At 43.5% G+C, this 25,527-nt stretch overlaps 1 protein-coding gene across 2 annotated transcripts in view; it reads left to right on the top strand.

The window, feature by feature from the left end:
- Positions 1-25,527, top strand: part of Insc (INSC spindle orientation adaptor protein) — a 104,983-nt gene that overhangs the window by 39,724 nt on the left and 39,732 nt on the right. For both annotated transcript variants that reach the window (XM_032892843.1, XM_032892842.1), the window contains 4 exons: positions 7,073-7,418; positions 8,333-8,385; positions 10,244-10,367; positions 21,448-21,561. In XM_032892843.1, coding sequence (XP_032748734.1) covers positions 7,073-7,418; positions 8,333-8,385; positions 10,244-10,367; positions 21,448-21,561 — 637 coding nt within the window. The remainder of the gene's footprint in view (positions 1-7,072; positions 7,419-8,332; positions 8,386-10,243; positions 10,368-21,447; positions 21,562-25,527) is intronic.

The raw sequence follows: 25,527 nt of genomic DNA, 5'->3' as shown, positions 1-25,527 counted from the left end.
TCTGCCTTGCCTTTTCAGTAGAAATGATCAGTTCTCAAAATACTACACAGTTCTGATTTATTCCGTTTTTATTCTTTACTTCTCACGTGTCTTCTCCATAAGGGGATTAATGTCGGTTGTTTTGTTTGCTGGCTTATCCCACTTCCTGGCACATCCCAGGCACTAAGTAAAATGATGGCTTAGGAGAAGAACGAATGACCAGATGGACTCTGTGAGGACACGTGGGACACACATCTGCATGTGTGGAATGAAGTTCCATGGAAGGCAGTGACAGACTGAACATCTTGAAAAGCAGAAATTGAAGGTCTGTTGGAAGTCTGCCTCAGAGTCCAGCATTGGCTTCCAAGTTCCTTTCTACATCCGTTCTACCGCTGCTGCTGCAGATCAGGGTCACTGCTGCTACAGATCAGGGTCTAGTCTCTGACCTAGTCTCTTCCTTCATTCATCACCTTTATTAACCTGTGTCAATGTCTTCATGATTTTACCTTCCGTCTGCTTCACCGCTGAGACTGGAACACAGGGCCTTGGACATGATAGGCAAGCACCCTGCAGCAGGAGAACACCTCAGCCCTTCCTTAACTATTTAAAAATATTTATTTACTTCATATGTATAAGTATTTGCCTGCCTGCATGTATGTGCACCATATGCATGCACGGCGTCCATGGAGTTCAAAGTGGGGCATCAGATTCCCGGAACTGGAGTTACAGATGGCTGTGAGCTGTCATATGCAGCTAGGGGATGGATCCAGGGTCCTCTGGAAGAAAAGCCAATGCTTTTAACCACTGAGCCATTTCTCTGGCCCTCTTTCTTAACCACTCTTGAAGTGTTGTTCTCCAAGAACATTTTTCCTATAGGAGCCCCGGATTCCTCCTTATCTATTTGAGTCTTTATGACTGGACAGAAATCTTTGATTATCATGTCATTTCCTTGAAGATTTCGTTGTGACTACTTTATAATTAGATGTTGGTCCAAAATTACCTAATGTTTGCATACATTTCTTTTCAATTAACATGTACTTTTTTCTAGATGTACAAGGGACCCCTCCACATGTCTCCTCTTTTCTTTCCTTCTCAGTTAGTTTGCTAACCTTTATTATTTACTTCCTTTTAGACAGTCTTATGTAGTCTCCTCTGGCCTTGTACATAGGTCATGATGACCATGAATATCTAATTCTTCTCCCTCCATACCCTAAATGCAGAGAGGGCAGGTTCAGTATCCTAACACACTAAGTCTAGGATGGATGTCTTTGCTCCCTTGTGTGCAGTGTGTTCTTTTAACTCTCAGGTCTTCTTAAAGTTTCCCTGGTGTGCAGCTTTCAGTGTTTGTGGTTTCTCACTTTGCATTTCATCTTCTGGAACGTCTTTCCTGTGTGCTTGTTCCCCACCACCTACCTTTAACATTTGTCATTCTCCCTTAAATTCTTTTATAGCTTTCTTGTTTTTTTTTAAAGGTTTTTCCCCTTTTCTATCTGATTTTTAAAAAGCATTACTGCACACGGGTTTAGTGTTATCATTGTTTCATCTCTGCCTGGAATGAATGTGCTTGTTTCGTTTTTAATTCTTCCCTGAATTAGGTTATCTTCATTCTGAGAATTTGTGCTTCTCCTTCAAGTCTTGCCTATTTTTTTTTTTTAAAAATTTAAGCCTTTAATCAGATAATAAGTCCTCGTGAGTATGTATTTCTCTCATTTCCTCACTGTAGGAATAGTATTATATTCTCTGTTCTTTTGCAGTAGCTGTAGGTAGGATGAGATTTTAGTGCTTGGTGTTGCTTTTTGTTATATGAATTAGGCATCAGGAGCTCTTAGGAGCAGGTGGGCTTTAGGATCTTCTGACTTCCTGCCTTGGCCATTCAGGGTTTCTAGTTCTACCTCTACCCCCCACCCCCGCTTTGCCTCTGGTGACCCTCCCCCTCCCCCTCTTTTGGTAGAAGAGATTCCTGCAGGTCAGTGTTGAGGGGTCATACTGTTCATCTGACCCCCAGACAGTGAAGAGGTGAGCGCATCCTTGACCTTGAGGCTGCTGTTCTCAACCAGTTCTATTGTGTTCTAGTAAATGCTGTGACACTACTATGAGCGTTCTCTCTCTCTCTCTCTCTCTCTCTCTCTCTCTCTCTCTGTCTCTCTCTCCCCCCATCAGTTACCAACCACTGCTTCCCTAATCTTCTCCCAAGAGCCATCAGCTGTTGGTTTGTCCCAACATCTTCAGTCTTAATAATTGCAGTTGGTGGAAAAACAAGTTCATCTCAGCTTTTGGTACTTATTATCTACGAAAAATTTTGTTTCATAGTTGCTCCGTTGAGTTTTTATGTGGGGGTTTGGAGAGATGGAAAAACCATGTCACACCATCTTTCCAGAGCGTTTCTTGTTTTCTTCACTTCTAGGTATCTAATGGTGAAACATAATAAAATGATTTTAATAAAATGTCTCTAGCAATAACTATCACATATAGTGTTATTGTCTTCCCAGTATTATGTATTTTACAAAATAAATGTATCAACAGAAATATATTCACATAATATTTAAATATATGAATATAGCAATCACTTTACTTAATGATGGCCAAAAGCCTGGGAATGAGGCACTATGACTTTTCCCTACTTGCCAGCAAGGACACTAGAGCACAGAGAAGCCATGTAATTTACCCAGGCATTCAGCAGTTGTCAGAGCTGGGATCTGAAGCTAAGAAAGCCAGGAAACAGTGGTGCCCACCAGAAGCCACAGCGATATTCAAAAGACCCAGAGCCATGCCTGGAGCCAGTATCTAAGAGGTAGAAGGATGTGCTAATAGAACTGTCCATTGTTGTACGGAGAGCGTGCCCTGAGCCAGAAAGGAAGGCAGCCAAGTGGAGGGGACATACTTGGACGTGGCATTAGAGGCCACTTGGTCCAAGAGTTAGTAGGAGACGAATCTGAGTTAGCTTCTCCTGTGATTTACCAGGGCAAGAACACACATGAGGTAAACTGTGGGAGCTCCTGAGACTCTTGAGTGAATGCCATGACCCGTCATGATGGCACAGTAAGAAGTTGGCTGCATGTGCACCACAAGCTGGCAGGCAGCATCATCAGAGAGTCATTGAAGCAGGCTGGCCCGGGCTTGCTTGAGAGATAGTGCTCACTATTCTAAGCCTTGTTTCAGCTGGTAGAGAATATTTTATGTATTACTGATGTCATGTGGGGGCAGTCCCTCTCCCTGGGAGCTTTAGGCAGTACTCCTTGAAGAACCACCACTCAGGGAATGGGGCAGCAGTTGTTAAGGGCCCAAATTCTATCATCCAGAGCAGGGACATTTGTAAATGTTTTCTCTGGTTCCTCTTAATATCTGCTTCAAGTATTTCTATTTGAAAATGAAATCATTATTACCATGTCTTTTGGGGGGTGTTACTTTGTTCAAGTCTTAAATTTTTACCACAGGGAGCAAGAAATATTAACCCACTCTATCCTTGCAAATACAGAACATATTTCTAGCTTTTACTGTAAGGCTACTCTTCATGCCTGCCCGGTGGTCTCGGGTAATGTATATAGTTTTCGATGCCTGTGTATGAATATAAAGGTAAAGGGTAGGTTCCTGAGCCAAGGGATCAAGGTTTGATCTCAGGGATATGTCTTCTTTCTTATTTAGTTTTTTGCATCTCACTTTTCTCATCTCAGCCAAATGATGCCTAATGGAGACGCTTGTTCTGGGGAGCAAATGCAAGAATTCACATAGAGCTCTTGGCACACGGCTGGCCTCAGTGTGTATATTGTGTTCAGTAAATGCTCACCATTACTGCGTTTAGAGTTATTTTCCTGTCAACTGTGAGGAGCAGCAAACTGTCACTCAGTCTGTCAGACCCTGTCAGGGTTCTACTCGTTTTATTTTGAGTATGATGATGCCAAAGGTCAAAGAAGTTTAAAAAGCTTAAGAAAAGACTTGCTTATTTGGAAGAGAACCAGAACCCTGGAGAGCCTTGTGGAAGAATGACATAGAAACTGTATCAGGGAGCTCTGGGGCTGGTAACACCGCCTCCTCCCTTCTCTATTCTTTGAGACAGGATCCAACTCTGTCACCCAAATTGGCCTGGAACTCACAATATCGTCTGGGATGCCCCTGAGAGTCAGGGCAGAAACTCAGATAGGAACCAGAAGGCAGGAGCTGAAGGAGAGGCCGTAGAAGAGGGTTGTTTACTGGCTTGCTCCTCATGGCTTGTTCAGATGTTTGTTTGTTTGGTTGTTTTTTCCCACCCTCTGAATCACCTACTCTGAAATGGTGGCACCCACAATGGGCTGAACTCTCTCACATCAGCAATCAAAATGTACCACAGGTTCCCCAAATTCCAAACTAATGGGAATATTTTCTCAGCTGAGTGTCTCTGTTCTAAAAGCATTTTAGCTGTGTCAAGTTGACATAAACCTAGCCAGCACAAACCCAGAACTAGGATTTGTCTGCTGCTTTTCACCATGAGATTGAAGTCATGTATTCTGAAGAAAGAATACCAGAGTGCTGACGTGCCCCTCCTAACGTACTGGATGCACGCTATCAACATGAACCAACATTGTGATGCTGACCTGGATCACCAGGCTATACGATATCAGTCTTCATCACTGACTTATGTGTCTCTTTCCTTTTCTAGTCATTTCTTTGGAACTGAATCACTGAGCCCACGCTCAAGCTCCATCTCCTTTATTTTTAATCGAGTTTATATGGTATGAGACTGGAGACTGGTAAAGACACACACACACACACACACACACACACACACACACACATCTAAGTACTTGTGCAGTTGGGAGACACATACAGACACACAGGAGGGCATCTAGTAATATAGACACCTAGATGAATTCATAACCACAAACAGACACATACAGGCACAAACACGCATACCCCAGAGAAATCAATAGTTTTGTCAATCTTCTCTTGCCAGGAGAAAGGAATCGATTGAGACTTTAATTTACACAGCTTCTAAAATCTCACTGTGTTTCTCATCCTTATCATAGATTTTAAAGAGCAAGGACTGAGTGTACCTCCTGTGTGGGTTGGAGGTGAGGAGTTTGACCAATGCTTGAGCATTGGGTCTACACACTTTACATGATGGGTCTAGGCTTAGGGCATTTGTGGCTCTAGTCTCCTCTCCTTTCTGTCCCCCCCCCTCACTTGGAGGCTGCATTGGGGGTCCTGATATTGTTATGATTTGGTTCCTAGATGTTCTCCAAAGGTTCCTTTGTTGAACACTTTGTTTCCAGCCAGTGCTGTTGAGAAGAGGAATGAGAGGCAGGGGCTTAGGGAAAGCAAATGAGATTGCTGGGGGCAGGGGCCTTGAAAGAAGCACTTATACCTCGCCATAGTCCTCAAAGCAATGGAACTAGTAACCGTAGGCTGAAAACTCCAAAACCATGAACACAACCAGTTCCTGTCTTCTTATAAATCACCTTGAGTGCTTTCTCGTGGTCACAGAGAGCTGGCTAACATAACCTGGCTGGCTAGGGGTGAGTGTGTCTCCACTCAGAAAATCCAGTGTTCTTGTTCATGCTTATTCTCAAGGAGTATGCAAAAAGCTGGCCCTGGCATGTGTCCTAAATGCTACAATTTACCTATCTTTTGTCTCCTCTGTTCTCCAGCTCTCTGTGATGCCCTGTCACCCTTCGACAGTGTGTTGGGACTTTCAGTTCTGTCTCCCCACCATTCTTCCTCTTCCAAACGCACAAATCTAATCTGAGGGACTGACTCATTGTCCCTTTGACTGGCCTATCTCAGACGTACCTCTTCTGCCTCCCTGTTCCACAGCTGAGTCCTCTGAGAGTACCTTTCCTTATCTTTGCCTGAAAGGTCAGCCTCATCCTGCTCTCAATCCCCAGAAGACCTACGCTCTCTGGGAGGGTGCTGATTAAAATCTGCTTAGAGATTCTCATGTGTTTCAGGCGGAGTTCTGTAGCTAACAGGCATCAGAAATGATGCTAGTGGTTCTGGAGTTTACCTCAACAGCCGAAGTTCCATCATCAGCACTGTGTGCAAGCAACAGCTCCAGTTGCTATAACTCTAGGCCTAGTTTGGCAGCACAGAGAGGGGATTGGATTAATACAGCTTAGTGACAAAGCTTTGTCTTTCTGACTAGAAGATGTATTAAGAACATGCAAATAATTTTTGTGACCAAATACCTGAGAAAAAGTAACGTGTAGAAGAGTTTATTTTGGCTTATGATTTGAAAGGATTCAGTTCATTAGATAGGCATCACAGCAGGGGCATGAAGTGGACAGTCACATTTGCATTCACACTAGAAGCAGTGAGCCATGAATCCCAGTGCCCAGCTTATTCGTAGTTCATACTTGGCTGACTAAGGTTGCAATCAACTGTCCTGCCATGCTGGAAGATGACGGTGAGGGCGTCTGCATCTTCTCATTCCTCACACATCTTCTTCTTTTAAGATGCCCAGAAGTTCCTTGTGAGTGGAAGCCAGTGTCAGCTTCCCCACAGTACTGACACACACACCATACTAAATACATTGAGCTATAATGTGTTCAGTGTCTCCTTAAGTCGGAAATTACTGAGTAAATGCAGCTAATCTGTTCATTACAAGCTTACACTACAGACAAACTAGAAGTTAGAGGAAAGTTGACAGGCAGGAGGAAAAGGCTTTGATGCCATTGCCCCCAAAGGATTTCTACCTTTCCTTTGAACATTTTCTCTAGATTATCATTTGTGTGTCATTGTCTTCTTCTTTTTTTTTCTCTGTTTATTGGCTTTTCTGCTTCTTTGGGAAACTGTTTTCATTGCTACCAACTTTCTGGAAGGCATTATCTTAAGAAAATGCACACAATATGCTCATGTAGGTCTGCCACAGCTCACTCCATGCCAGTTTTATTTGATACCTCTGTCAGGAGTCATGACCTGTCATTCATCAGTCTGGTCACCTGCCCCCAAAGCATTGGGTGTCCATCTTATTAGCTGTTGGGTGGTGATCATGAGAAATGATGGGGAGAATTGGAAATATAATGCTGAGCTTAAACTCCATGCGCATTGGTGGCCTGGGATGGGAACTGTCTGGGAAGCATGGGGTGTGGGCAGTCACCCTGCCACTGTTCCCTGGTTGCAGGCTACACTTCATGCAGGTGGACTCGGTTCAGCGCTGGATGGAGGATCTGAAGCTCATGACCGAGTGTGAGTGCATGTGCGTCTTGCAGGCAAAGCCCATCAGCTTGGAGGAAGACACGCAGAGTGACCTCATCCTAGCAGGTGGCCCTGGACCAGGAGATCCTCTACAGCTGCTCCTGAAGCGGGGCTGGGTCATCAGCACAGAGCTTCGAAGGATTGGGCAGAAGCTGGCCCAGGACCGCTGGGCACGTGTGCACAGCATGAGTGTGCGTCTGACGTGCCATGCACGCTCCATGGTCAGCGAGTACAGCACCATCAGCAGGACAACTTCACAGGAAATGGGCCAGGTCAGCCATGCTGGGATAGAGTAGTAGGTGATTGGTGTGGGAATGCCTTCCTGAGTTCTGGAGTCTGAACCTTTCCTGGTCAGTAGTCTCCTTGTCTTGTAAAGAAGGATGGTGAGGATATTTGATGAATATATATTTGTGTAAGGCATTATGACAGGTGTTTCCTTTTTTATAAATATCTCATTTAACCTGTACAACCAAGTGAGCAGCTTGACAGTGGTTAAGCATACTAAAAAGCAAAACAAAACAAAAAACCCCGAGTACAGACTGTGTGGCTTCAACTGTCAGTCTACACTGTGTGACTTTGACAAGTTACTTGACTCCTCTGTGTCTTAGTGCTTACAGGTGAGTATAGCAGCAGAGAACGACTGCATAATAAATAACGTGCAAAACATGGCAAGCAGTTGACTGAACAGACTAGTATTATAGTATCGAGGTTTAGGAGATAGATGCTTGAAACCCAGCCACTTGCCCCAAGTTAAGCAGGGGGTGACGTGAAGAAGGTTCAGATCCAGGCTTTCTAATTTCAAAATGCATTAGAATCTTCCCAAAGTCAAAAGTGAACCACTGAACATCATCTATGCCCCTCATCAAGATCCTTCTCTCTTTTTTCATCTTTCACTTTCAACGTTTCCTTCCTTCATTGCAGGCAGTGAGTGTCCATTCGTTCTTTAAACTCTCCTTAAATAGCTCTTCCTCCCAGAGGCTTGCCAGACCCCACAGTATAACTGATTGTATGCCAGCTTTCCTTAATCTCTCAAAGCAGCTGACCTTGAGCTCCTTGGCTAACCATGGCCCAGGTCACAGTGTGTTCTCATCTCTGTAACTGTTTTTCCCTTCACCTTCATGCCCCAGAGTGCCCAGTGTAGCAGCTGGTCCTCAAAGGAATCACAGTGATCTTTTTTTTACTACAGGCAGAGAAGCTGCTCATGGAGAAATGCTCTGAGCTCTCTGCGGTCACTGAGAGGTAAGTGCGCCCTGTGCTCTCTGCTTAGCCAGCCTGGCTTCTGGCTCTGGAAGTATAGTGATGCATGTCTGTAGTTGCAGCATTTAGAAGGCAGAGGCAGGAGGATTGCTAAAAGTCCAGTATGGTTTACATAATGCAAGGGTTGCATAATAAAACCAAAAAGTAAAATGAAATAATGAAATATTCCCATGAGATTTTTGTCCCATGAACTGAGGCTAGGGAAAGGTAGAAGAGAGCCTTGGGTGTTAGTGGAAAGTTGTTTGAGGTAAGCAGATAATGGGGAAATGTTTGCCTCAGGTTTGGAGAAACCCCTTGGAGACAGGTAAGGTGAAAGCTGATCTCACACATCCACACATATGCACAGAGACAGAGCTGTTCATAGACACCCATTCTCTCTCACACAGACATATAAGCACACACTCATAACACCACAGAATCCATCCACAGCCCCTCCCCACTCTCTCACAGCATAAACATACATGAGTTCACACTCAGATGCACACATACACCCTCAACCTCATATTGACATATATCCTGAGTGTGTGTTGACATATATCCTGAGTGTGTGTTGACATGCTCCTTTACCCTTCATGCCTCAGACATGGGTTCTGACAAATGTGGGAAGCCAGAGAGTCATTTTCCTTTCTTGGTAGAGTAGTCTCAGGTCATGGGTTGGACTTTCAACTAATCCCCTCTGCTTTTCTTGTCTGTGAGGAAAAACCTTGGAAGTAGCTTTTTTTTTTTCATATTGTGAGAGCAATTCTTTGTTTTTCTTGTTAAAAATAAATTTTAAGCTGAAATAGAACCATATTGCTTTTTCTCCCTCAGTGCTCTCTCATGGCCCCACTGTCAACGTAATAGTCTTTTGTCTTTTGATCATATTGTTATTATATACATACATACCTGTGTATATATGTATACATATGATACACACACCACACACACACATGCAAACACACACACACACATACACACGCACATACACACACATATACACACACACATACACACACATACACACACACAAACACAAACACACACACACACACACACACACACACACACACACACACACACACACACACACACACACACACACACACACACACACACACACACACACACACACACACACACACACACACACACACACATACACACACACAAACACACACACGCACATACACACACACACACACACACACACACACACACACACACACACACACACACACACACACACACACAAACTTTCCGAATCTATTTTTCTATTTTGGTGGTGTGTGTATATAATTTCATGGCTGACCACTTTTTTTGGATTGAACAACCAATAAGAAGCAAGGCTAACTCTTCTCCCGGAGTCACTCATTGCCTGTGGGTCTTTGTCTGAGGTGGGATCCTCAAACTTTACCTTTTCCATGTTTTTGTGTCCATTGGTATCACCATTGTTTGAGTCTTGTTTGTGCATAGGCAGCAATTCTCACAAGTGCTACAGAGAGAGCACTACCTTCTCAAAGGTAACTGCCCCTCCACCCCTGGCACCACTGAGACCAGACTACCTGACCTTAATGACAACCCACTATCCCAGGGAGAACCCACTGACTTTGCCACTCTCTGGTGAAAGCACTTTCCAGTAACAGGACAACGTGATGAGTCCAGCCCTTCTCTATGTACCAAAAGGCCAGGGGACAACCAGACTGGCAGATTCCGTCCCTGATTCTCATGGGACCGGTGTCTTCCCTCTCTAGACTGTTCTTCCCACACAGCATGCTTTGAGCAAGCCAGGTTTGCCCTAGCCACAGCTGTGGTCCACCCAAGAACCCCTTCTGGTGGCCCACTTCCTTGTTCTTCCTCCCAGGTGCCTCCAAGTGGAAAATGAGCATGTTCTGAAGTCAATGAAGGCCTGCGTGAGTGAGACCCTGAGCACGTTGGGCCAGCACTTCGGCCAGCTACTGGAACTGGCCCTCACACGGGAAGTGCAGGTCAGTGTGGATTGGGAGACACAGGACACTGTGGGGTCCGCATGGAGGGAGGGGCACTGAGTGATTCAGCCATATTGGGAGAAAATGCAAAGTGGCCTTTCTTGAGAGGAACCTTATTCAGACCACCATTGTCCATGCCAGCATCTACGTGAAGATTGTCAAGATTCTGTCAGAGTTTCCAGAACATCTAACCCAACTCTGGAGTTTCCAGATGTGAGAACTGGAGTTTAGAGAGGAGAGAGATTTAGCCAAAGTCACAGGGAAAGGCGGTATCAGAGCCTGGAGTATCTTTCTCAGTTCCCTGAATCTTCTCTGTTGAGCTATTATTCACAGTGCACCGAAGAACCTTAAGCTACCAGCACGGGGATAAACCAGTTTTTGAAGTCCTGGCCTTAGAGAACACTAGAAAGTCATCCTCTGCTTCTGGGCTGGCTTATACTTGGTTCCAGAAAGAGGGTGTGGTATACTCTGTAGTCTGACAACAGATGTACCATAAACCGGTTCTCAACAGAGTCTACATCGGGGTCCTTAATGTCTTTCCTCCCTACTCCCTGCATGATCTGTAAGGTGAAACTTTCCCAGGGATGAAAGTAAGAAGTGAAGACAGGTGGACAGGCTGGGTTAAATATGCAGTATTTCCCTCTCCTGACTTGGTTATCCTTGATGCCTCCCAATACAGCAGGCTCCATAAGGTTTTCATTATGAGAGCTATTTACATGTTATTTATAGTTCAGGAATACTTTGCCACATACTTACCATTCTTTCCCACCACCAAATAAAAGCCTCCCATAAATAATAAAAGTCTGATTTTCTCCAAAATCGGCCTTCTGATGAGCTCAGAGATTCCTCTCTTCCTTTCTTGTGTGCATCCCATTTTGCATAGGGCCTGGCTCTTATGGCCTGAGTCTCTGTAGTCCTTCCTTGCCTTGTTCCCACTCCTGTGTCAGTGCAGCTGGTCCTAAGCATTCTTACCGTCAGCCACAGGAGGGTCCTCAAAGGCTGCTTTTCCTGTCCTTAGAATCAGAAACAAATGGAAGGAGGGTTTCAAGGCTGCATTTGTGCTTTGGGACCCTAAGGACATTGGGGTTCTAGGGCACAGGGGCTCTGAGATAGGCACTCTTAGTTAATGAACCAGTGTTATCAAAGAGGAGCAAGGGTGTTCACTTAAGGGTTCATGCCACAAACTGAAGCATTAAAACACATCTTTCCATGTTGGCAAGAAAATCTAGTACATGATGAACAGAAATATTGAAGTCTGAAGAATACTTAAAACCCTAGGGTCCTATCTCACCAGAGGAATTTCTGAGCAATGGTAGAACATCTCATGCTAACAGGGAGTCGTGGGGTAGGGTTTTCCTGCCTTTATGTCAGAGAGTTGTAGGAAAGGTCAGGACTCTCTGGAGACTTTGGCCATGGATCTGACATCTTAGGCCAAGTTTCATTCTGTTTGTCCCTCATTCTGAATTTATTCTGGGTGGAACATATTCCTGGCTAGCTGCAGTCCTACTGGGAGGTATGACTGCCCAGGTCTCTGAGGCTTGGTCTGACAGCTGATTTGTACTAGTTACTCTTATGTTACAGGTAAATCCCCATAGTCCTGCTTTCCAGGGAGGGATGGCAAAGTCTGTCCTTGATGTGTCCGCATATTTATTTTCTTCCTGATAACGTCCTCTCTTGGTGTTTTCCATCCACCCTCCCAGAATTCCACATGGTCTCTTCCAAGTCTCTTATAGGCCAAGCTTGCCATACTCACCCTGAAGTTTAGATGACCCTCACCTTCTTAGCAAATTCCCTAGAAAGACAGGGGTGACTTCAGGAAACATTGGTCGTAGACAAGGTCTCTGGTGTTGAGTTGTACACACATGTCTATTACACCAGGGACTCAATGTCATTCCCTAGGATGCTAGGGAAACCTATAATACCAGGAACTTGTACCTGGGGTGTCTTGTTATAAAGAAAATAAAATCTCTTTATTTGCATAGGAATTTCTATGGTGTTCATTTTCTCCCAAGGACCCCAGACTCAGGGTGGGCTTTCTACCCTCCTTAAGCCTCTTTAAAAGTGTTTTCGCAGGCAAACTCAGATGTATGCTCTTACATTCACAAGACTTTTGTCTACCCGCAACAGGGATTATGCTATGTTTTGTCCGTGTATTTCTAAGGCACACGCCTCTTGATGATTTGAGCAATACCGGTGGAGAAGGCCAAGTGGTGTATTTCAAACTGTTAGGACCACATTTTAAAAAGTTAAATGTTTATTTACTTCTGCTGCGATCCTGGGGCAATGCCTTTGGCAGCATGCACTTCAGAGACATTCTTTTAGCACTGTGGAGCTGTGTTGGCTGTTAAGGGGGAATAATCTCTCTTAAGCCACATATAAATAGTGAAGAAATTTATACAAGAACAATAATAATATAATATCACTCCACATTGTCATGACTCATCCTGGCATATAATCGAGTCCAATTCTGGACCTTTGATTAGTTATTGACAGAATTACTGGCAAAATGCATCTTAAGGGAAGATGGATTTATTTTGGCCCACAGTTTGAGAGAAAACCAGTCCATGTGACAGGAGTTCACGATGACAGGAACATGCAGCTTGTACTCCTCACATCTGAGAAGAGGGAGGTAGAGAGTAGAGAGAGCTAATGCTCAGGAGACTTCTTCCTTCTTTTTTATTCATCCCAGAATTCCAGCATGCTGAATGGTAAAACCCACAGTGAAGGTTAAACCATTTTTGTTAAACCTTTCTGAAAACATTCTCAAGACATGTGCAGAAGTGTATCTCCTAGGTGATTTCAAATCTAGTCAAGTTGACAATTACAATTATTCATTACGTACACTCAGAGGAAACTCCAAGAACAAAGGGAGGTGTGGGAGATGGAGGTTTTGAAGAATATTTGGAGGGGGCAGGAGATGCTCAATCTAGAAATGGACATTAAGATCTAACAAGTTTTTTGGAGTACACAAGAGAAGTGTACTAGGGTCATTGGATATGGCCTCCAGGATACCGCATATAGAGTGGTGGGACTTCCCAGCAGTGGGAGGGAAAGCCCCAGGGAAGCTCCATGGTTATGGTGGGCCAGCAGTGACTGGAGGACAGAGACGTAGACTGAAATTGGGCTGAATGTCCTTCTCTCTCAAGAGGTTATAATTCTATGAATGTGGGCATTATGGGGTGGCAATAGTAGGCATATGGTTTGGAATTCTTCTGCAGACTTGGGTAAGTCACTTAATCTTTCTAACCCTAGCTTTCCTTGCTGCTATAGTGAGTTGAGTTAGGGTAAATGAAATAACACAAGGTACTTGGTAACACTTTCTGGATTGTATAATATTGACTGTAAGTATGCCCTGCAATACTTACAAAAAACACAGTAATTTTGCTACAACAGTGTCCTAATTTCATAATCGTGTACTGATATTATTTTAACTACTTGGTAAGGATGGTATTGCTTAGACTAGTGGCAGGCTGAGCAGAGGGAAACTAGCTGTCTGTGGAGCATCCTTCAGCTTCCTGAAGCTGCTGCACCAAATGATAACCCAGCTCCTTAGTGGGTTCACTGTCAGTGATCAGTCTACTTCTAGGTGGCTGAGAGGCAGTTCATTATGTCATGGCCATGAAATCATGTACAGATTTCCTGACAATTGGCCTAACATTTCCTTCTGATTCCCTTTGTCACTGTTAGACTGCAGTGAGGATGCAGAAGGTAAATGCCAGGGCTTAGCTCACGGTCTCCTTCTTCTTTACTCTGGGATCCCAGCCTGTAGAATGGTGCCACTCACGGTTAAGATGAGTTTTCTTAGTTCAGTTGACTTAATCTAGAAATCACAAGCACGCCCAGAGGTATGTCTCCTAGGTGATTCTAGAGCCTGTTCAGTTGAAAACCAAAATTAGACAGTCTAGGCAGTCTGGTTTTCTTCATGGCTATAGTCTAGGCTGTCTCCATGGTAATGAGGAGGGGGTGTCAGGAAATTGACTGGTACAGGTTCATCCCAAACTTAATGCAAGTGCCCAGAAAGTTAGTACCTCAGACCCAGGATTACCTCACTACTGCTATGCAGGCCAAGAAGATGGGTATAGGTCAGTTCTCAGTCCCGAGGGCAGAAACTTCTAGCATCATTCTGTCTTTAGATTTCATCCCTAGGGCTTCCAGAGGCTTTAAATGTACATTACAGCTGAGGTTAAAAAAAAGAGAGAGAATACGGTCTTGGATGTGGCCTGGACTGGATGCCAGCCACAGTATTTATTTTAGTTGTGCATAGCCACAGCACATGGGAACATATACCTGTGAGGTAAAGTGAGCCACTGCAGATTAATTATGCTACTGCATTTACCATATATGGGAGAAAAATGTTCCTGTTCTCACAGAAGGGCATTTGGACATTTTTCTCCTTCCTGCAAAGTCAGGAATTTGCAAATACTTTACATGGATGTGCTTGGTGTGCATTCTTTGGCACCCTGCACTGCTGAATAACCTTCATGTTTTGTCCCCTCTCTACAATGTGCTACCCTCCCCTCCCCGGGTTGCATTGGCAGGACTCTTTCAGGTGACCTGAGCTGGTCATCTTTGAACTACATCGAGTGCACTGCATTTCTCAGTTTCCTGACAGAGTCCCAGGAGACATGTAAGCACATCGCATTTTAAGTAAATCTATTTGTAGATCTTCAGTTTTCATTTTTTTCTCTCCCAGGAATGCAAGTGGGTTTTGCTAGCACTTCTGTAATTTCTTAGAGGAAACATATGCTTATCACACATCCCAGAACCCCTTTCCCCGAAATCCTGGGGATGGGGAATCAAGTAAAGGAGAAACCTTTATCCAGGAACAATAAAGCCCTTGAGCCACCATGACTAGTTCTGAAGGATTTTGCACTTTTGTGCTGAGACAGGCATTATAAGTTGTCCCCAGTATGGGGTTTTCTGAATTCAGATAGATGGTAGAATGTATAGTTGGGGTTGGGGGAGAGTGAGAGTCTCTAATTATTTTATCTTTTCTGTCTATTTCATTCTGGAATAGTGTATGGCTCTTGGATAAGAACAAAGAGAAGAGTGGTAGGGTATATCAAGTCTTTAAATGGCTATTTTAAGTAAGTACTTAGTGAAAGCCATTCCCTTCAGCCATTTTTCATACTCATCCCTAGACTGTGACACTAGTTGGAAAGAAAAGTATCACAGAAGAGCCAGACCTAAATGATGCAGATTATTCTGAATGCAATGGGCTTGGTTTTTAATTTTTTTTCAGATTTGATGTGCACTATTTAAAAGACCAACTAAAGTCTTTTATGTCAAAGTATTTATACTAGAAATATGATATCTATTTAATACTTAAAATCATAAAATTAATTACTAGCAGCTGGACTAATTCCATTGATTATATATAACAATGTAATATATTTCAAATACCTCTTTCATCAAGATTTGCTTACAATAAAACTTTTGTTTGTAAGATTTGTAGTTATTAAATTTTTTGCATGTTCACCAGTTGTTCTGATGGTAACTGATATCAGTCAACCAGGAAAAATTTGGATTCATTTGTCTGTGACACTTGGAACCTTATAGTAAAGATAAATGTCAAATATCAGTGATAAGTATCACAAGGGTAATCAATCGCACACTTTAAAATTTAAGTTCAATACATTAAGGAAAATTTTGAGAGGAAAGTACATGCAGATATAAATTTAATGATGAGAAGTTATAAAAATGTCAAAGAAATATTTTTCATATATTTTTAAATAGATGATGATGTTAAGATGTTTTGATATTCAAATTACAGTGACTACATCTGAGTGATGCAGAAATTTTATTTTTATGTCGATACATATAATCTACGGGAAATTACATAATACTATGCTGAAAGATTTTAGCTGTCAAATTAAAAATAAGCAAAATCGTAGTCACAAATAACATTTATGTCAGGGTGGTTGCTGTCCCTACTTCCCACTAGAAGGTTGCTTTGGACTTTGGTCCCTTGGCTCCTCTGGAAGATTTCTTTCTGGTTTCCACTCTGGGGCAGCTCCCTGGCACCTTTGGGCCATGAGGACTAGGTCTGGAGTCAGACACTGCTCACAGAATCATCTTTTCATACCTCTGAACAGTTCAGGCTTGGGTAGTCTTTCTTTGAGTACATCATTGTGTTTCAGCAGTGATCTAGGTCCCTGCTTCTCTCTCTTCCACTGGTTCACTATCACCTCCAGAGACAACCAAACTCTCCTTTCCATTCAGGCTCTGTATGACCTCTGAATCTGGGCAGCTTTTCGCACATACTGTAGGTTTATGGCACATTCTTTTGTGTTGTTGTGTTTTCCATGTTTGTCTAGACTTAGCTTTTCTTCTTGAAAGAAATGAAACCACCCATGTTTGGGTCTTTCAAAAGCCTCTGGTTCTTGCGTCCTATTTACCTTCCCAAATGGGGTACTGTCAGTCAAGAGATGTGTCACCTGTGAGACATGGTTAATGCAACTCTGGCTTCACTTGACACTTTCCCAGGTTCTGCCCACAACATCCAGTCTTCCTGTGCCATCCCTCCACTCTTGCCCCGAGTCATGATTCCTCCATTCTGTTCCCTAGGACATGAGCAGTTCCCCTTCCAACTCCTAGACTTTCATCTGAACATTTACCCATCTACCCTTTGGAGCACCCATGCTGATCTTTGTGGCATTTATCTATGGTTTAGAATCTTGTTAACGCATAAAAGCAAACCCAATGATTGTTTTCATGATCATAAGGGTTAAGTGATCTGGGTGGGGCTTAGCTGAGTGAGCCCTATGTTTCTCATTTTTCAATGAAATGCTATGTAGCTGCAAGAGTTTGATGACCTCCAGGTAGCTTCTGTCCTATGTATGTATGTTGTAAATCTCTTCTCAATGGAGAGTATAGACAGGGGTTCTTCAAGAAGCTTTTCCAAGGTTCTCAAATTTTATCCATGCTACCTAGGACTCAGAAAGGACTATCCCAAGAAGCCTGGTTGAAAGCTCAAGGCTTCTTATGACCCAGTCTTGAGAGTCCTGACGTATCATTCCTGCCAGGCACTGGCTTTTACTGGTCAAGCAAGGCATCAGAATTCAAGGGAGGAGTTAGCAGAGTGTAACCTTCTTTGAGAGGAATCAGGAATCTTTGAGAGGAATAGATCAGGGTCTATCTTTATCCCACTTTGTCCTGGCAGATCTGCTGGGCCTGGTGACACTCTTTGGTTCATACTTTGTCCAACTACACACTTTCCATCTAAAGCTTCAGGAAAAGTCTCACAATATTTTCCTGGTTTCTTCTGGGAAATACATTATAGTCAGTTCGGTTTATCTCCCAACTGATAGAATTCACTAGCTCTTTCTGATTGAGATGCAATTGACACATACTCTACTTTCTAGTGTCTTGTTCAGAGTTGGTAGACTTTACACATCCTTGCTCCTTCATGCCCCTTTCTCCTTGTCTTAAAGACATTGCTTTGTTGTTGTTGTTGTTGTTTCATGTCTATGTGGTCTGTCTTTTAAGAAAGTATTTGTCACTCACCCTGCTAAGTCAATCTCATTTGATTTTGTCTACAGTCTTTGACTACTCTTCTTATGATCTAGGATAAAGTATCTTTCTGGAATGTCTCCAGTATCTCCCTGATTTCCTAAAAAGAAAAAAATTAGGCCAAACCATCCCTCCCAAAATTGACTTTTAGAAATGTGTTAATGTGTATGAGTTACCAAGATAGGTAGGCCATTCCTGGGGATAAAGAGAGGAATCTGGTGATGCTTAGGAAAGCTGTGTTCAAGTCGGACAAAGAAAAGGACAGGAGTAGGAGGAAAGACTCAGGGAATGAAAAAGAGAAGGCATCAGTGGGGGAAACTTCCATACCACAGACATGCTGAGCTCAGTCTCACATAGAAGTCATGCAGGGGAAGCGTGGCTTCAGCGGGAACATGATGGAAGAGCCTGGTATCAGCAGAGGGCTCTGGGTCAGTTCTCTGTCTCTTGGAGAGACCTAGTGACTCTACTGACTGACAGATGCTGATGCAAACCAGGATTCATTGAGTACTGCTGATAGGCCTGGATGGCATACTTGTTTTGCCTTCTAGCTTTTCTGGTCTAAGGGAAGTCATGTATACATTAGTAATGGGACTACTGACCTTCAGAGTAGAAATGCAGAGTCTTAGGAAGTATTTGTCACTTTTGTTTGGCTGTGACAAAATGTCTTACCAAAGCAACTTTAAAGGGGAGTTGTTTTGGTTTACTGTTGAAGGAGGGATGCAGGCCATCATGATGGAGAAGACAGTGAAGCAGGAACATAAAGGCGCTGGTCATATCGTGTCCTCAGTCAGGAAGTAGAGATCAATGCTGGTAGTAGCCTATTTGAGACTCTGTCTCATGGCATGGTACCACCCACTTTCAGGATGGGCCTTCCTTCTTCAATTAAACCTTTCCAGAAACACTCTTCTAGATGCACCCATAGGGGTGTAAAATCCAATAAGGCTGACTACAAGGGTTAGCCATCACCCTGGGGACAAAGTCTAGTTCCTAGGAACTGTGTGTGTTTGACCTTGATCAGTTGTGTTCACCTTAGGTTCCTCAAATGTGAACTGAAAGTTGAATTAAAGACTGCCATTGTTAAGATTGACAGTATTCAGAGCTTTCTGGATTCTGCAGGAGCTTTTGATCTGCTTTTCTAAAATCTATGCTGTAGGAAAGTATGCTTACAACTTTTCTTTGTCCTTGAGATAAATCTGGGGTGTAATTGCTGTATATGTGTATAGACATTAACATGAAATTATTCTCAGACTTAAATGGTCTAATATTAGCAGTTGATTGCAGAAGACATTGGGCTTGAATTGTTTAATTTAATGCTAATTTGCTTGAAGTGCAAACACTCATCAGGAACATTAGGTAATTATCATTTAGGTACAGGACCCCAATATATGAAATCTACATCTTCATTTGAGTGTGTATTCCTTGTGTGGTTGCTCATGGAAACAGTGGGGAAGGAGCGTAACCTGCAAGTTCATCACAACAATCCACGCTGACAAATCTTGGCTAACAATTCTAGCTTTTGTTGGCCCCTTGTAAGAGGTACCTACCAGATCTTAGAGAATAAAAAAATGTATATTTTAATGTAGTTTGCTTAAATACACACACAATCTAAGGCTATTCTATATAGAGGATTAATATGCTGTATGTGAGTTTAAATAAAGAAGAAAAAGAGACCCAAATCTCTTCATTTGAATAGTTTTATAAGTGGTGAAACCAAGTCCTAAGAAGTTTATCTCATTTTCCCAAGCCCACAAAATAATGACTGCCAACGATGCTTTCTTCACTGTGGTAGGTTCCTCCAGATGTTCTCTCTGTGCATGCTGACAAGGTTGGGATAATAGCATCCTCATTATAAGAGACAGATGCTGTATATTGTACAGACAAGGAAACTGAGGCAAAGAAAGGCTATAGTAAATCATCTGCTCCAGGGCACAGCACAAGTGGCAGAGCCAAGATTGGATGGAACTCAGGCATTTTAGTTTCAGAATCTGCTCTTAGCCAAATCCATTCTTGATTAGCGCAGAGAGCTAAAGACAAGCTGAGACTAGAGCCTGAGTCTTCCTTCAAGGGTCCTTTTTGCAACCCTGGGATTATTTTTAAAAAAATGGCCATTTTAATATTAAAAATAAGTAGTGTAGGTATTGCAGTATGTGTCTATAATCTCAGCACTCAGAAGCAGAGGCAGGAGGATTGTAGATTCAAGGGTGGCCTGACTTGCATGAGACTCTGTTTCAAGACAAAATAAAAAAGGGCTGGGGAGATGTCGCGACCAGTAAATTTATTTCTGTACAAGAATGTAGACCTAAATTCAATATCCCAGATCCAAAGAAGCTGGGTGAGTGGTATATATCTGACATTCTAGAGCTAAAGAGGAAGACAGAAAGACCCTTTGAGCTCACTGACTGAGTTGGTGATCTCTGGGTTCATTGAGAGACCTTGTATCAAAATATTAGATGGGGGGACACACATATAACATATGCATGCACAGATATATTTATGCATGTCTGCACATACATGCTTGCGCAAACACATACACACATGCATGCACACATATCTGGGAAACACGTAAACACATGTATGCACACAGGCATATCCATATGCACAGACATGTACATACAGGTATACACACTTGTGCACACACATGCATATGTACAAACAGAGAGCCACTGAAAGGATACCTGAGGTTTGCACCCATATTTTGCAGATTTTGTCTTCTCATAGGAGGCCCAGGAAGGCAGGTCTCCATATCCACAGTTTCCAGGGAAAACTTGAACAACTGCACTTATTAGTAGGTAAGAATAGCCGATAATCAATAAGTCACATGTGCCAAAGCTAATGGCTGATGATGAAGTGATTTTGGTTTGTAAGGCTTCTCTCTCCCAGAACTTAGCCAAACTCTTCTAGGAATCATCTTCATATCTTATTTGTTAGTGGTTTTCCAGGGTCTTCCTAAATTTTGTGGTCCTATATGCAACCCTCTCACACACAGTAGTATTTCATCTTCAGTGAGTATAGCATTTATTACTCTTGACGTTACCTGTCTGTCAGTAGAATTCTGGTGCCCCTACTTGTCATAGTTATAATCCAGTGCGAATGTCCTCCAGGCAGGGTTGTGATACTGGAGCATGCTTGTCTCAGCCCCGGAACCTATCACCAGCTGGACTGAGTCTGTCCTTGCCTAATAGCTGTCCAAAATGAGCAAATGCTTTGGACATAGCTGTGGACACTCCTTTGCTGTCACACTGATGCTTGTGTATTTCAACTGTGGTTTCTGTTCTCATTGTGAACTTAGAGCACAATCAACTGGTATTTTTCAGAGACTTTCGGGAACCAGGACAGAGCTCATTTGCTCTCCATGCACAAGGGGTTTGAAATGATTCCTCATCTCTGCAGCTTTACAGAGGAGCTCAGACCTCACCTACAGCTAGGGTCTTATCACTCCCACAAGTAGAGCGGACAGGATTGTTGATCCCACAGAGGCTATTAGAAGCAAGGACCCACTGGTATTCCATTGAGGGAGAAGAGCAGAGGATGGGCAGAAAAGAGTTAACTGATTTTTCTTTCTTCTTAGGCACTTGTGAGAAAAATCGATACCTCAGACAATATCTACATCACGGAGTCTACCACAGGGAACCTCTTCAGCCTGACCCAGGAGGGGGCTCCTTTGTGCCGCATCATAGCCAAGGTGAATTTCATGGCTACTACTCTCTTTAGGAGGCACTAGTTGTGATTTTACTTGAATGCATATGGTAGTATTGGGGCAAAGGAAGTGGAGAGGGTATTGGAGCTGTCTTCCCCACAGATTCTATGACTCTATCATTCACCTTGGTGGAGGGGCTTGACCTGTAGAGGTCATGTGATATTGTGCAGAACAAAGATATTCTTCAAACTATCAACTCCAGTTTAGTGATTAAGTTCATACAGACTTATCTGAATTTCTTTGGAAACAAAGGGCATTTTCTTCTTAAAAAGTACATGGTAAATCTTGGTTGGCCCAAAACTTCCTTGCTGTGTGCTGGTGCTATTCATGTAGACAATGGTTACTACCTGCCTTTCCCCCTTCCCCCTGTTCCTCTTTCATGAAAACACAGAAGGCAGACCTGAGTTTGTATCTAAGCCAAAGGTAGTGTTTAACTTCCTGCTAGTTGGTCTCCTCAGAGGTCTGGAACCTACCTTGGGTTAATGTTGATTCCAAGCATGCCCAGTGAGAGAAAGACCTGAGCAAGGACCACAGGCACTTCTCATCCTGGCCCTGCTGTTAGCTTGTGGCAGGAGGCTGGCCAGGCCCTGGGACCATCATCCCTACCTTTGTGAACTGTGGCATTTTAAGACACATCCCTAATCCACCACATGTCTAGTCTCACTGGTGGAAAAATAAACCTGCAATTCTCATTTTGTCAAACTCTAATCAGCAGGCAGCCATGGTGAGCTGTTTGCCTTATTTGGTCACTGCTTCCTCCATTTCCTGATCTCTCCCACTCTCTTCCCACACAACTGCCCACAGTGTATCCTGGCCTTAACAGCCATGGCTAGAAGTTTCATTAATTTTTTCTGGTGCTTTGAGCCACGCCCTACTATAGCCTCTCTAAGAGAAGCCATGAGTCTTGTTGAATATTAATGACAAAACAACAAAAACCTATGCTGTTCTGGTTGTTCCTCCCGTGGAGGCTTTAGACTGACACTTTTTGCATAGTTACAGTGTTTGGTCCACACACATCAGCGATCTGGTACACACAAAAACTCTAGGACTCACAGTATTGGAGCACCTTGCCCAGCTCATGCTTGAAACGAGATTTTCCTACCCATGTTTTCTGCATTTCAGAAGATTAATAGCTTAAAACTTAAGAGTCTTTTCCTGACAAGGCAAAGTCCCTGCTCCAACAACTCCATCTGTCTCAATCATTATCTTTACTCTCTTGGCTCCTGGTGCATTGCACAGTGAATGATTAACTATTCCTGGGTGTGAGCCTGGTGAAAGTCAGGACTGGGAGGCCTTGGTAGGAGCTAGGGAGACAGAGCCTGGGTTTACTAAAGGTGGAACTGGTCACTGTGATGGTGATGTGGTGGTGGTGGTAATAGATGTAGGGCATCAGCGTTAAAAAACAACATAGTATTTCCATAGCTTTTACTATGTGCCTGATAATGTTCTGAGTAGTTGTTTAAACTTACTCAAAGCCCTGTGTTGACGCCGGAGTCCACTCCCACCGCATAGGTGGGGACGTGGGAACTGATAGAATTTGAACTAGGTTGTACAGCATTAAAGGCAACAGAATTGCCTCTGACTATTCTGAATGTTCTCCCAGCAGCGTGGCCCTCTCCTCTTCCTTCCCTTCCCCTCCCCTCCTCTCCACTCTTTTCCTGTTTTTTTCCTACTCCCTTTGTCTCTGTGTTTTTCATTAGTGACGTGGACACTGTTGTGCTTTTCCATTTGGTATCCCATCTGATGAACAGCTACCCTTAGATGTGTTAAGAGTTATAATTCCTACATTCTTTGTGTGTATATGTGTATATGTGTGTGTGTGCATGTGTGTAGGCCCACATGTCTATGCAACTTCACATGCCTCTGAAGGCCTGGGGTTGAAGTTGCCTGTCTTCCGTGATGGCCCTCCATCTTGTACATGGAGGCAAACTCTCAATTCAGAACTCACTGACTTGGCTAATCTAGCTAGCCAGCTTATTCTGGGAATCCTTGTCTTTACATCCTTGTGATGGGATTATAGGAAGGTTCCTAAGACTACCTGGCATTTATCTGGGTGCTGGGGATCTGAACACTGGTCTTCACAGTTGTGCACCAAAGGCTTTACCCACTGATCCATCTCCACAGACCCCATAATACACATCTTTGAAGGGAAGAAGCAGGTTTTCAGAGCGTCAGGGCTTGTCTGAAGTTCTGAGTTCAGAAGTTCATGTAGAACTGAAATTTTAACCAGGTCTTCTGATCCTAATCTTCACCTCAACCATACCGTGTCTGGTCAGCAAAAGTGTGGAGAGGGCATGGGGTTGCCTTCCATCTTTTCAGTCTAGAAGATGGCAGATTGAGTTCTAGTAGCAGAAGCACCATGTAGGAGTCCAGTGCTGAAAACATCCTACCTCAGACACTCAGTAAGGAATTAACATTGGAACCCATGTGACAGGTCCATTGTGGTCTTCCTCATGACGCTTCTGGAGCCTGCTGTGAGCTCTGGGCCACTCCTATGTCTAACCTGCTTCCAATTGAGCAATCTGAGGTCTGTTCTCTCAGCATATCCTGACTCAGATACCCATGAATGAGCCCAGTCATCTCATGATGCTGGTGGCAACCCTCTCCTCTCCCCAAGCAGAGGACACAAAACTCTACAGTGCTGCGTCACAGTCACCTCAGGTCCTCTTTGATTCCTTCCATCAACAGCCTACACACCCTAGAGTGGCCCCTGCCAGCGTTCTAACAGCTCATCGAAGCTGTCTGAATAATGCATACTGTTATGCATCTGGGCTCAGAGCCCAGAGCTTTCTATAAAATTAAACAAGCCCAAGCCAACAGTGTGATCTGCTAGCTCAGGCGAACCCAGTGTTACCCCAGAATAAGTGCTGCTGTCAGGCCCTAGGCAGGGGCTCTAGGGTTGTCCATGAGATAATCCAACTAAACTCCTTGGTGGCTCTCCTCCCTGCTTCCCATGTTCACATGCTCTGGACCTTTACATACCTTTCAAGAAGGGACACACCCACCTTCTGGTCAGGAAGCCTTCTATAGCCTAACTCTCAGGCCACTGTCCAGAGAGCTAGCTCCAGGCCCTTCCACACACATCACCCCTGCTGCTTTTCCTATGAAACAGTTACACAGCATTTTAGCCCAAACTAAGCAGAAGTGGAGTCAGGACCTGAGACCTGAATCCTTTTAGCCAGGGTCTAGGACTTTTTCTTTCTATAACTGAAAATGACAGGGAGGACATTTTTTACAGGCTTGGGGAAAGTCATAATGAGGACCCAGTGCAAATTCAGATCTCAGATAGATTTGCTGCCCTCAGTGCCTTCTGAGGCAAATGAGGCTGCCACAGTCTTTCCAACTTTGGTCTTGGGTTCCTTAAGAAAAAACACAACACAATACAACACAACAAACAAAACCAAGAACAAGCCTCCCAAACCCAATAATTTTATTAATTCTTCAATAATTTCATAACGCAACACAATTATCTTGATTATATCCACTCCCAACCCCTAGCTTTTCCAAGACATCTATGACTCACTCTCAATTCATGTCCATTATTTTCTTTAAATATTTCTGAAAATAACCTATTTGTGCCCCCATATACTTCTGAGTATGGAGCCATCTACTAAGTGTGTATTTTTTAGGAACCACACCCTTAAGGAAAACTGACTCTTCCTCCCCCAGAGGCCATCCTCCACTGTCCTAGCTCCTCAGTCAGGAGTGGGAGCTTGATGAGCTTGATCTTGCATAGGTCTTGTGCAGACAACCATACCTGCTGTGGGTCCTGAGTATAGTGACTCTGTGTTCTTGAGGAAAGGGTAGGACAGGTCCCATTTGAGGCTGAGTACTCCACAGAAACCTAGGCTTTGCACTTTGACGTGCTGTGAGTTTCTTTGTCCACTACACAAATGAACTTCTCTGATGAAAACCAAGAGCTGCCTCTGGGTAGGAAGATACACATTTAGA

Source organism: Rattus rattus, chromosome 2 (genome assembly GCF_011064425.1).
Source record: "Rattus rattus isolate New Zealand chromosome 2, Rrattus_CSIRO_v1, whole genome shotgun sequence".
In the NCBI taxonomy this organism is placed as follows: Eukaryota; Metazoa; Chordata; class Mammalia; order Rodentia; family Muridae; genus Rattus; species Rattus rattus.
The sequence above is the reverse complement of the archived record's forward strand: the minus strand, read 5'-3'. Positions and strand labels throughout refer to the sequence as shown.